We start from the raw sequence: 13,781 nt of genomic DNA, 5'->3' as shown, positions 1-13,781 counted from the left end.
CACTGACTCACTGACAGCAGTGTAAGCACTAGGCCTGTCAGAATTATTACATAATCACCTGATCACAATTATTTGAGATGACTGAAATTATTTTCAACATATAATTCTATGTTTACGCCACAACAGAATATGAATATGTGAGCATGTTCATCAGTAGGGTTGGGGCAAATGCATGCAAATAAAAGAAAGCAGAAAATGCAGTTATGTGTAACTTATAACTTCTATCTGAGGCTATAACACCTTTAGAGGGTAGCAAGTGAGTAATATTTGTTTAATTCTTTGTTTAACTGACCTCGAGCTGTGCCTGTAATCACCTGGGAGCTACTAAATATGAACAGCTATGTAAAAAACTGCCAATTTGTCCACTTCAGGCTTGTACTTTAATAGTAACAAACAATGAAAAAAAAAAAACGTTTAATTATTTTTATGGCAATTAATCAGAAGCTAATATTTTATGGCTGTGACAGGTATAATTAGCACTATATACTGATTTCAGTGTGTATCCGAATTTTAAATCCTCAAGGACTTGTCCAAATACGCCACTAAATATGGAGCTAATGAATGAAAGTATGTATCAACATTATGGTGAGGAGGCAGCTAGTACTGATTTATTGTTAGCTATTTGCACGTTCTGTCCATTTGCACATCTTGTTCATGTGCTTGCTTTGCAATGTGAATTTGTTGAGCATCCTTTGTTCACCTGACTGGGCGAAGCGGTTGGTTTTTGTGATCTCACTGATAGTAGAACCATCTGCAGACTTCTCAATTTTCTTCATCACCACCTCCCCGGTGCCTGGGCCTGGACGAGTCTTCTGGCCTCTCTCCTCTCTCTGCTGCCTCAGCTCCTGCAGACGCACCTCTCGCTCCTTCTCCCTTTGGTCTGTGAGTGAAAGCAGCAAGGGAGAGCAGAAGGGAAGACAAAGAGTGAGGAGGAGAAAGAGAAGGGAAAAAGATGATGAAGAATAGAGCAAATGCAAAAAAGAATCACTTAGAACGATCCCTGAACAACGTGTAAGATACTTGAAATATCTGAATATCTGAGTAACACAATAACACAAGCTGATCTCTTAATCAGCCAGACTTTGACTGCCTTACCTGTACATTTTCTTTTCTAAGCCCCCAAAATAAAACAACAGAACGCAAAAGGTGAAAACATTCACACTCTTGTCCAATAGTCTGATATTTAGCAGCCAAAAGTTAGGATAAATAGAAGAGCTGTATGATCTTTTTCTGGCAGTAATTTGCAGAATTATATCTCAGTGAGTCACATAACCAATAGTGTATAAGGTGAGACATGGGTGAATTCTTGGATGATGCAAACACTCAAAAATGTGGTCTGTACCAATAATAATAATAATAATAATAATAATAATAATAATAGTTGGACATGCAAATGCAACTTCAGTGTAATTTATCTCTCAATTATATCTAAATACAAGTGCAAAATGAGTGAATAGGCTGCAGGCATATGCACACATCAGGTAACAAAACCCCACAAATAGGCATGGACAAAAAGCCATCATACCTAGCTCATCCTGAGAACATCCCAACCTGGCTTCTGAAGGCAGAGAGGAAATTGGAAAGATAGAGTGAGGACATAAACAGAAAAAGAGCAGGTAGCAAATACCGTTGGGGTCCACACATGCCCTGATGGGGGTGTAGGGTGATCAAGAGAGAGATCAAAAGCAAGAGAAAAAGGCAGAAAGAGGGAGACAGAGAAACAAAGAATGACAGAGACAGAGACTCAGCCAGAGACAGACAGATAACAGAGAGACTGAAACAGAGAAATTAAACAGTGAGACAGATACAGAGGAGATAGAAACAGACAAAGAGAGACAGAAAGTGAGACAGAGGCAGAAACAGAGGGGGACAGAGAGTGAGAGAGAGACACAGAGAAAAGGTGAAGCAGACAGAGAGACACACAGATGGACAGAGATTCAGACAGAGAAAGCCTGAAACAGAGGGGAAAAAGACAAAGAAACTGAGAAAAAAATAAATAGAAATAAAGAAAAAATTGTAAAAATGTAACAGACTCACCTCTCTTTTTCTTTCGGAGTTCTCTCATAGCTGCCCTGATCATTTTCCGCTCTTCAAAATCTTTGGAGTCATCAAGCTATTACAGCAAAAATAAAAGAAAAAAAATAAAACCATTCTCAGATTAGGTGTTTTACATGTGTATTCCATGCATGCCTTGGTGCAAACTTCATTTTTCCTTGAATCTTTCAATTAGCTTTACTGGTCTGGTGGTCAATACCATTTTGTCCAGGATCTCCTCGTCCTCTATGGCCTCGAGCTGCTCGGAGGTGAGCTTGATGCTGCTGGTGCTACTGAGCACCTCGTTCTTCACTTGGGCCACTGATGAGCCATTAGGCACAACTGGGGCTTCGCTGGCCGTCTGCACAGAAGGTTCAATCGTAAATCCAGGCTCCGTCTCCATCTGTGAAGAAGATGCAGTGAGAGCTGTTCATCATAGCACACAGATGGATAGAAACTTTGTGAAATTAGTGCAGACAAAAAGGACACTGCAAAGTCACAGCAGCAGTAACAGGACTGTACAATCACATTATATTAGAAGGTGGCAGTGTACATTTCTGACCAGAAGATTAGATTTGATTATGATTGTATGGAAAACAATTCAATTCAAATTCCATGATTTTATTCATTCATTTTGGTGTAACTATAAAATTTTGACTTATACTGCATACTCAAATGTAAAACGGAACTACACTTCAGTAGACCACAATTTGAAATTCTATTTGAAGATAGTCCACAAATATTTTGGCCAAAATATTGAGCGAATACATTACTGTTGTAGTCACTGTTGTAGTCAACTGTGAAATTACAAATAATTAATATATTATGCAGTGATGTAGTTTTAACTAAGAAATTAGAGTTTACAAGAGACAAAAACACTGAGTTTAGACGTGTGCTTGAGTATTTAAATATGATAACTTTTCATAGTTGTTAATGATAAATATCAAGTAAATACTATAGGCCTAATGCTGTCTGTGTTTCTTTCATGGGACTAAAACATTCAGCAAATTACAGTGTCTGATTTTTTTCCCTTCATCACTTTATATGCTTTTTTCACAAGGTAGGCAGCCCATTTATTACTTTTACCATTATAGCAGTATGGAAGATAGAGGAGATGGAAAAATGGCATGGTGTGTGCGCACGAGTACATGCATGGAGGAATGGCGGCAGATGTGGGGTTGGGGGAGGGAGATGTTTCCGAATCTGATCTATCCTTACAGCTGTGTTTATACAATAGCCATGGAAGCTGGTTGACATTTAAACAGGAATGAAAGCGTGCTGATTTCTGTGAATGTCCCCGAGAGCCTGGCCGGCTTGCATGCTCTCATAACCCAATCCCACTATCCGGATCAACTAGTATCTCCCTGTCCTGCCAGGTGGGATGAAGCGTGTTTTGAGAGCCAGGTGTTGCTAATCGCCAAGTGAATCACTCATGACATGGAACAGTGGGGTAGGTTAGGTTAGGGTTACAAAACGTACATTAGTTTATGTGGTACAGGATTGGAATATCACTGAAATGGTTTGAACTGGTCATTAGTGGATGCTGTCACTGGCTGAGAATAGGGATTACAAGGTAAAATAAAGGTAAAATAAAAATTCTGGCAAAAATAAGTTATAAAATATGTAAATTAATAAAACAGTAAAAAAACAAACAAGTGTACACAACTTTCCCCTTCTCTCAAATGTCGTCAATCAAAACATCTGCTTCAGTATCTTAAGTTTGTTTCTTTACTTCAGCACTGGAGCTATGTGGCCAATTTAGCTACAGTAATGGATGCTTATGTCAACCAGCATTGTGTAAAAAGCATTAGCAAACTTTTTGCCTAAATCACCAAACATTTGTTTTAAAACACACAAAGTTATAAGTAATCTTAAACAAACTTGCTTATGAGGTGATACTATAGTATACAAAATGGACAAAAGTATGCTTAAGATGGCTGTTAGTACAGTTTTTAGCTATGCAACACAATTTTGTTCAAAAGGACCCGTTGTACAGTTTCAGAAACCAACTTTCGGACACCAAATAGGTTTCAGCCTACGCACTACATGTGGGTTTGGGGGAAAATTGTATAAATTTAATTTTGTCAATCGCTTTAAGTTGGACAAAACATTGGTTAAGTTTAATAATACTAATATACCTTGTAATTAGTGCTGTCAAAGTTAACATGTTATTAATGTCAATATATATTAGTGCCATCAATGCATTTTCCTAGTTTGACCCTCCAAACGATCTGTAGTAATGCAGGCTGAAGCCCAGCAGTTTGCACAGTGTTGCTATGACACTGACTGTAGTACAAACTGTAATACAATTTTTAATTGGCAAGTTCTCTTGATAAAAAAATATATCCAGCTACTGTCATGGTGAACGTCTTCATCACTGACAGTACATAAAGACTGAAGTACCATTTACAAGAAAACACACCACTGATGCTGACAATCCCAGTAATTCGGTAGACTAAACAGGACATTGCTTGTGGAAGAACTACTGATAACTCAATAAACAACAAACTAACAAAAATAATAGCAAAGTGGAAAGCTACAGCTCTTCAAGAGCCTCCACTGTAACAAGAGTTCATAAGCTGAGAGGGCTACAATCGCAGGAACAATTGACTGTACACAGGATACATGTGATAGACTTATTCAGTGTTTCAGAAGTAAAGATGGGGAGGAGTTCATTACTCGGTGTGGGAAAATAGCGCAACAACTCAAGAATAACGTTTCTGAATGTAAAATAGCAAAAGAACCCATCATCTACATTTTAGTATCAATAAAACATTCAGAGAATCCAAATAATCTCTGTATGCAAGGGACAAGGCCAAAAACCAGTATTAGCTGGCCATGATCTTTGTGCCCTCAGGTGGCACTGCATTAAAAATAGACACAATTCTGTAGTGGAAATCAGTGCATGTGCTCAGAAACACTTCTGAAAACCATTGTCTGTGAAGTCACTGTATCCACAAATGTAAGTTAAAGTTGTACCATGCAAAGAATAAACTATATATTAACAGGATCCAGAAACACCTTCTGTGGACCCAAGCTCATTTAAGACAAACTGAGGCAAAGTGAAAAGTGTCCTGTGGTCAGATGATTCAAAATTTGAAATTCTTTTAGGAAATCAAGGACGCCACATCCTCCCGGCTATTGAGGAGAGGGACCATCTAGCTTGTTATCAGTACACGGTTCAATAGCCAGTATCCGTGATGGTACGGGGGTGTATTACTGCACGTCTGTGAAGACACCATCGATGCTGAATGATATATACGGGTTTTAGAGCAACATATGCTGTCATCCAGACAACGTCTTTTTCAGGGAAGCCCTTGCTTAATTCAGCAAGACAATGCCAAACCACATTCTGCATGTGTTACACACAAGCATGAATGGGAAAACATTTTACTTTTAAAACTACAGCAATTCCCAAACTCTTACAGAGTGTCTTTAAAAGAAGAAGTGATGCAACACAGTGGTAAACATGTCCCCGTCCCAACTTTTTTTAAATAAGTTGCTGGCATCAAATTCGAAATAGGCATTAAAAAAAAAAAATAACATTTGATATGTTGTTTTTGTTCAATTAAATAAAATAGGTTAAAATGATTTGCACACCACTGCATTCTATTTTTTTTTTGCATTCTGCGCATGTCCCAACTTTTTTGGAAATGGGGTTGTAAATTTTCACACTACAAATATCAAATTTATGGTAAATGAATATCTGGCCCAAGTATCGGTTCTTGGTACCCTTAGTTACTAATATCAGCATCGGTCCTGAAAAAACACATTGGTTGACCCCTACATGTAACTAGACTACTCTTTCTGATTATTATTGCTCTTTTAGATTATTTGCATATATTTGGACCAGTTAGAAGGACAGACGGTCTGCACAGAGAAATTGCATGCTCATGCAGACAAATCTACCATCACAGCTAGCCCACACAAAATAAGTAAGGCCAAATGTTCAGCACTAAATATAAGGATTGACTTCAGTTTTATCTAGAACGTCTTGTCCTATATCATTAAATTCATGGAAAGTCCAAGTTGACAGTAATCCCTGAAGGATTCTGCTTCTCAAACATTGAACATAACAGCTATGTTTATTGCAAAAAATGGGTTGAATAGAGGTAACTAGACTACTCATTCTGATTATATCCATCAGACACAGAATTTGATATTTCACCATCACAAACCGTTAGACCTCCCAAAGCACTGAGAATCTGAGTGTGTGTAGAAAAGTATGCATGTGTGTGTCAGTGACGGACAGAAAGAATTATCCAGGGATTTGGTGTGGGTCTCAAGTGATGACAAGAGAACATGGGAGACGAGAACCAGCTATAAACAGAGGAGTTTCCATAAGCACCCTTGTGCTGTAGGCTGTTCATGGGAATTTATTTGGCGTGGACAAAAAGTCTATACATTCAGACAGCAAGTCTCCAGACTCTTTTTATAGGGTGCTGTGAAAGGCTACCTGCGATGTGTTAAAGGCAGCCATTAGGCTTTGTTGTGCTTCTGTTGTAACAAGGCTCCCAGGAGATTTTGTCTTGATCAAACATGCATATTTGCAATGACACTAAACATGAAAACACGGCACCCAACAACGAGAGAAAAATAAGCTGTGATTTTTAAAAATCACCAAGTTTATACAAAGACTTGGCAGAGGCAAAACATTCCCTGTTAAGTCAATGGAGTGTGTGCGGAATCACTCAGACATTTCCAAAATTATGTAAGAGCTGGCTGTCAAAGGCACTGGGGTCACTCGGGTTCACGCTGTGTATATACCAGTCAGCTGGGCCTATTCTTTTTCCAGCATCTGTTGTCACTGTTTTATATTATACAGTGGGTCTTAACAATCAGCAAAGCAGTGTGCAAAGGAATATTTTACCTAAACATGTCATCTGCCACATTAAAGCCCAAGCTAGGTACTGCAGGCACTAGTCTTATATTTAATAGCACCCTTAACTCTTTACTAAGAACTCCATAAATGCATTTCCTTTACAAGTAGTTTTCTAACAGCCTCACTGATAACTCAGGCGGTTGGGCTGATGTTAAAAACCTATGTGGAAATGTAGTGCCACGGTATGTCACCGTTTACCTCTTGCTAATCCATAATTAGCAAAGTTTTGCAATTTACCAGTATAAAAAAAACAGTGGAGTTTTGCATGTATTTGGACCAGGTAAAAGAGCAAACAAGCTGCATGCAGAGATTTAATGCTGCATTGCTTGAATATTCATAAAAGTAACTGCATGTACATGCAGACAAGTCTACTATTACAGCTAGCCCACACCAAAACAAATAAGGCCAAAAGTTTACCACTAAAGGTGAGGACTGACTTCTACTTTATCTAGAACATGGCTTGCCCTATGCCATGAGATTCTTCGAAGGTCTAAGCTGATAGTAATCCTTTAAGGATTCAGCTTCTCAAATGTTAAACAAAATCTTTCCTTTCTTATTGATCAGGCCCCGTACTCACAAAGCTTCTCAGAACAGGAGTGCTGAAAATAGAATCAGAATTCTTGCTTATGTATTATCACTTTTCTGACACGAACACTACTCACTACTACACTAACTACACTACCCAGACTTATATAGTATGTCTAAGGTTGCCATGCCTTAACTTAGACCATTACAGCACAAGCTAATCTAGAACATAATACTACTGCACAGGTATAGACATTTGGTACACCCCTAAACATTTTAGATTATAAAATTTCACAGTTCATTGCTGATGCTATAAGCAAAAGCTTATACTCCATTCAACATCTCAGACTACAAGTACTAATGTAGGATTGGTTTTTGCCTTTAATATCAAAATGAATGTTTCATGGAATAGATCACTCTAGATCAGTATTTAATACATATAGTCCTGGTTTTGCATATACATACTTCACTACATCCCAGTGCTCAAGGCAAGCCAAGTGGCTTCAAACTACCAAGAAAAATTCAGCTGCTTAAAACTCAGGTCCCTGCCAGGACAAAAGCCCTTTTGGGGCCAAATTTGGCAAGATGACTGCAGCTCTGATTTAATGGATTAAATGAAAACAAAGTAGAGGACTGAGCACAATACAGGATGAAGCTTTACACCCCTGTGGTATGGCATTTCAGAGAGCAAAAGGAGAATGCGTGAAAAGAGGGACAACAAAGGTCAACCCTCACACTGACAGCTGGTCTTATCTAGGGACAGCGCTTGCATGCTTTTTTTGGCCTACATTGCCAGTCAACACAACCCACTTATAATAGCACACAAATGCACGCTCCCTTTAACCACAAACACAGCGCAACTGGACAGTCCCCTCACTAGAAAGGCGCTCTACTTACTGTCTTTGTTTAAAAGACAGTATGGCTCGGCCAAAAAAACAAATTTACTATTTAAAATATACAATTTTACTCGTAGCCCAAATGTGGATAATCAGCCTTGAACTGTTTGGCATCCAAAGGTTTTTACCTCAGTTTTGGTGGAATCTAAAAAACGGACAAAAGTAAGTTGCCTAGCGAGGAGTAGTGCTGTCATCTGGAAGCCAGAGTGTCACACAATGTGCTTGTGTGTCAGAAACCACATAATCAAGTGTATTTGATTCCTTAAAACTCAACATAGTTTGTGGCAAGTATGAAATGATTTTGGTGCTGATTGCTGAGGTATAAGCTTCCATTACTTGTCAGCAACACTGGCTCCACTACAAAACTTGAAAAAGCAAATACATTGCTTCTGATCAGTTACACCAGGGGTAAGGTGACAATTATGCAATATTTTTTGGTCAAACCATTGCTTTCTACAACATAAACCTCTTGCACTTTCACTCAAGTTCAATGAGGGCATGAGAAAGTCCTAATATGGAACATGATCAATACCGTGCTATTGCTCGGGGAAAAATTTCCCGTCTGCGAAGATGCAGAAGATGACCGACGGATGGCAAAGGTGGGTGGATGTGGGACGGGCTCAGAATCAGGATCAGATGAATCATTCGGCACCTCAGCGCCTTGATCTTGCTGAAGCTGAGGTTCAGGTAGATTAAGAACATGACACAGAGCTTCTATCTGTCTGGCAAGCTTCTCCTGTTGGACCCTTAACCTTAAATTCTCCTCTTGCAAGGCTGAAATGGCTTCAATGGCTGGAGCGATCTGAGCTGCAGCTTCCTCCAAGCGTGCATCTACACGCTTGCTGAACGCCTTTAAGTCGCAATGGATCTCTTGTACAGCACACTGCAGAGTGAGCTCTAGACCACTCATGGCTTCATCAGCATCAGGCCCCTTTTCATCTGGATCTTCAGTGACAATGGAATCCGCCAAAAGGTCCCCAAAGACAGCCTCCAGGCCAGACTCGGCAACTGGACTGCCAAGCGGAGCTGCTGTATCTTCCAAGGCTGGAACAAGGTCCAATTCAACACCAGGCATAGTGAGGTTTGCAGATATTCTCGTGTTCACCTCTACTGGTAACTAACACACAAACTAGTGCCTAGACTTTAGAATAATGCCAGGGTATCCTCGTAAATCCAGCAATTCTTGATTAAAATATCAAAGCTGGCAAAACCGTGAAACCTCACGTTGGAATCTGCAAGTTGCCAGCCTCACAAAACATACCTATTTCAAAAGTTTGCTGGGAACAACCCCCAGCTCTTTATACCCCCACCCGTATCCCTTCTCTTCAGCTGGCCAGAACATGAGAGCCAATGTCCAGGCTTGGAATTTTGTCACCATGGCAGCAAAGGCCCAGGGCCCCCCTCTAACTCAGGTGCCATAGTCATGTCTATTTATCACCAGTCAGTCCATTATTCTAGTGAGTACACCCCCCTCAGCCCCTACTGCTCTCTTTATTTAGAGCTCCTGCCCTTCACACCTCCACTGGCAGACAACAGACAGCCTCAGGGGCAATGGGTGGACATTGTTTCTTAAATCCAGTACTAGGGAAATGAAGTGTACACAAATGTAAAAAAGCTAAAAGCCTAGTGCAATCTCCAGAGAGATGAATGCTACAGATCTTCCACACAGAGGTAACATTGCAATACTCTAACTTTCATGATAAACGATGTGGCAATACTTATTTTCTAGACATCTGATTAATTGGAACAGAGAAAAAAAAAATCAGTAGAGCTACATTTAAAAAAAAATGGTATCAAAATGGAAAACTATGAATACAATGATTTTTATTCAATATTTGGCATACTGTGTTGCACTAAATCCAGTTTTGAGAGACTAATTCTGCACAATAATGATATATATTGTCACATGTCCCAGCCCTACTTCAGATATACTGCAGTTCAGATATGCAGAGCTTTTTGTGCCAACTGCAAATGAAAAAATCTTTTTGTAAACTAACAAAAATAAACATCACTTCACTGAAATAAAATCAAACCAATAATCATTGCCAGCAGACCTAAGTGAAATAATATTGTTATCGTGAAATATATTTTTTGTTGTCATAGCGAATAAGCCTAATGCCTAACTGGCATTTTTTTTATTTGTGAAGAGAAAGGACCCTTAAGGCTTATTAAAAATGCTACTAGATCCTGTATAAATGCTGATAGTGTCTCCTGTATGACACTCTGCACAAGTGTGGACTTAGTAGTATGATTACTAAGATTAAAAATAAAATGTGTGATAGTAAAATATAAATATATTCTAAACAAAACCAAAAATGTAATTGGATTATACATGGAACTCTGTATGTATGAAAATAATATAGAAATAAAAAATACAATAAAACATTTTTTATTATTGTTATTATAGCTCCAGGAAAGTCCAGGAAATGTCATTTTGTTGAAAGAAATAATATGCATGAAAAACCAATCAAAAATACATTACATAGATAACCTTTGGCATTTTCCATATTAGGCATGCTAGTCTTTGTTAAAGCCTCAGAATACTTTAAGAAAAAGAAAACCATTAGGGGATTATTACAATCTGCCAGTACTTCTCTAGCATGGAATATAGGAATAGTTTTTCTACACTTCATTGTACTGGGGAAACGAAGGGGAGATGGACAATCATATAATCATAAGCTTTGGATACAGAAATATTAAGTGAGCAATAATTTTACTTGTGGTTCCAACAGTTTACATACAGATTACAGTGTGATCATTTGATAGCTAATATATTACCAAGCAGTAACTATAGTGAAAACAGCTCACACCAGTAAATGTTCATGGAATCAGTTAAAAAAAAACAAGTATTTAAATCTGAGGGTACTAGCTTATCAAGACTGATCACATTTTTTGATTGTTTGAAATAGCCAATTCACTGTGAAGAATCACCTTACCGATATCTAAAAGCAAAGGTAGGTGCCAGAAGAGACCTAGGAGCAAAATACAGCAGGTACAGCAGGATCTAAAACCCAACCCAATCGTAGCTTCAACTCGTATCCATAGCTTGACAGATGCAGACAAAACACCATGACACATGTCTTTGCCAGCATATATTTGAGTCAGTACCAGGTAACTGTCATTGAGGCACCAATGCCTTTGGCCATTCTGGGCACAGGGAAGTTATTGACGGCAATGCATCTAAACATATCAGCCAAATAAAAAAAAAAAAACAGGCCTTCTAAAATATCTGTGCTAGTTTTATACCAGCAGTCAACAGGTCAGCTCTGCAAAGAAGCTCACAGAATGGGAAAGAAGTAATGATTTGACAAAGCTAGCTAGAATATGCACATCATAACCATTCATTGACAAGCTAATGACAATGAATAAATGAAAATGTTGTTCACAATGGAAGTGTATAGTACTACTGGGCTTCTTTTTGTGGTTGAGGGATGTAGTGTTAGCTCTATGCACACAGCAGTAACATGCTACTTCAGACATGACATCTTAATGATGCCTAAGCTACTTAAGAAAGCTTTCTGACTTCAGGGAGTTAATCTAGTTTCTAACATGTAAGAATGTTATTTACACAACTTGCATTAAAATACATAATATATGTAAAATACTGGCAGAAAGTCTCGTGCATGCTAGGGAATGCTGGCATTTCTAATTTTTCCATGGTCATTTCTAGGCATGAGAAAAGTAAGAAAAATGTGGGCTTTCCCTGCCTTATGGGCTTCCAACAACTGCTGTTTGCTTATCCTCCTTTGCCAGACAAAGCACAACAAATATGTTCAGTCTACTATATGCAATGTTGCCAGCAGCTAAAAATACAGATTAACTGGACAGATAGTCATTACTACACATGGGCTCACTATTCTGTACAAAAAGAAATAAAGTCATAATGAAGCCAACACATGTGGTCAGTATACAGAGAGCAAATTGAAGTTTCTCTGCTTTTGGGGGTAGGATCAAGGCCCTGTTTCCTATAGATGGCTCATCCACATGGCTACTGATCATGGAGTACAGCTTAGTCTTCCAATGTCAAAAAGTAGCTTCCAGCAACATCAAAACATTTTACGGAATGTGTGTGAGAGTGGCCTCGGAGACATCCTAAAATTAAAACAATGGCTATGCCAAAAAAAAAAAAAGAATCCAATTCTCAGAACCTCCCCAAATGTAGTCAACCTTCTACCAGAGCACAGTTCGTTTAACCACATATATACGCAGTAAAACAGGATAGGGCCCTCTCTTGCTTTTCAATATTACCTTTTTTTTGACCAAAACTAGTAGTTTTTGAGCTACATGGCTGATGCAGCCAACAATGGAAGCTTACATCCTACAATTGAGCCTCATGTAAAATGCCAGCTTAAATCATCACATGCGTGCCTCAAATCATATTGCGCTGTAGAGAGAACTATCCAAAAAGTTGGATGACAGCATGTCACACTGTATCAGAAGTCACAAAGCTTGTGTGAAATAACATTTCCTTTAAACTTTCAATACATTACTTTTTATGTTATTTTTATGTTTTATGTAGCACAACAGTGTGTCCTTCAACCTCATCAGGACAGAATTCACAATTTTGTGTCCTTTTTGTTTTCATTCATCAAAAGTTCCATCACTAGAGGCTAATAAAAGCCATTAATAAAGATGTGACATATGGTTTACTAGCAGTAACATTACCTATCTTGACTCCCTTCTGCATTAACCAGCTAATGGTAAATAACTGGGGATGGGGGTGGGGTTTCTTCTGCCTTTAAGATGCATCATCATCTTTAAACCATTGCTTTAAGTCTATCGTTTAAATACCTGCTCCAGGACTTCATTCCCCCTCGCCCTATTGAACCCTCCTCCAAAACACTCACTCTCCACCAGCTGAACTTATTCTTTCACTAAAACACCACCTCTTCAGATCTAAATCTCTCCCATGTGTTTTGGCCAGGGCACCAGTTAAATATCACTGCTTTGCCTTCTCTGTCCCCTTTCCTGCTTACTTCTAGTTGTAAGCTTTGGATAGCTCTACAATACCATTTAAAGCTCTGTACTGTTACCCTAATCTGTACTGCACATCACAGTGGTTTCAAAAGCACAGAGAACCACATCCTGTGTAAGACCACCCAAAGAGATCAAAGAACACTCTCCCCTGTTTAAAGAATCGTTGGATATGTTACAGTTGTGGCACTGTGCACATTCCTGTCGCAAAAGCATTCTATTATTATTATATTTTTGGTTGTGCCATATGAACAACTGTCATTAAATCAAACCTCAAACCACACCAAGTCACATCAGTCCATTTGGACTAAAGTCAATTTTTAGTAAAGCTGCATAGGTTGTCATAAAAATAATTCTATTATCCAATTTAGAAATTTACCTGTATCCAGATTCTTTTTGCCCAGGTTCACCTCATTGTCTTTGCAGCAAATGTTTTCTTTCTGTTTTTCGCCTGCTTCCCTCTTACACAT

At 38.7% G+C, this 13,781-nt stretch overlaps 1 protein-coding gene across 10 annotated transcripts in view; it reads right to left on the bottom strand.

Annotated features, from left to right (window-relative positions):
* smtnb (smoothelin b) overlaps positions 1-13,781 on the bottom strand; it is an 85,746-nt gene that overhangs the window by 11,462 nt on the left and 60,503 nt on the right. For 8 of the 10 annotated variants that reach the window (XM_036598877.1, XM_036598873.1, XM_036598871.1 and 5 more), the window contains 4 exons: positions 2,255-2,437; positions 2,038-2,113; positions 1,526-1,558; positions 701-880 (listed from right to left, as the gene is read on the bottom strand). In XM_036598877.1, coding sequence (XP_036454770.1) covers positions 701-880; positions 1,526-1,558; positions 2,038-2,113; positions 2,255-2,437 — 472 coding nt within the window. The remainder of the gene's footprint in view (positions 1-700; positions 881-1,525; positions 1,559-2,037; positions 2,114-2,254; positions 2,438-13,781) is intronic. The other 2 variants (XM_036598874.1, XM_036598880.1) reach the window with 1 other exon arrangement.

The sequence above is a fragment of the Colossoma macropomum genome, unplaced genomic scaffold, assembly GCF_904425465.1.
Source record: "Colossoma macropomum unplaced genomic scaffold, Colossoma_macropomum, whole genome shotgun sequence".
In the NCBI taxonomy this organism is placed as follows: Eukaryota; Metazoa; Chordata; class Actinopteri; order Characiformes; family Serrasalmidae; genus Colossoma; species Colossoma macropomum.
Note: the sequence above shows the minus strand (reverse complement) of the source record. Positions and strands in the feature narration are given on the sequence as shown.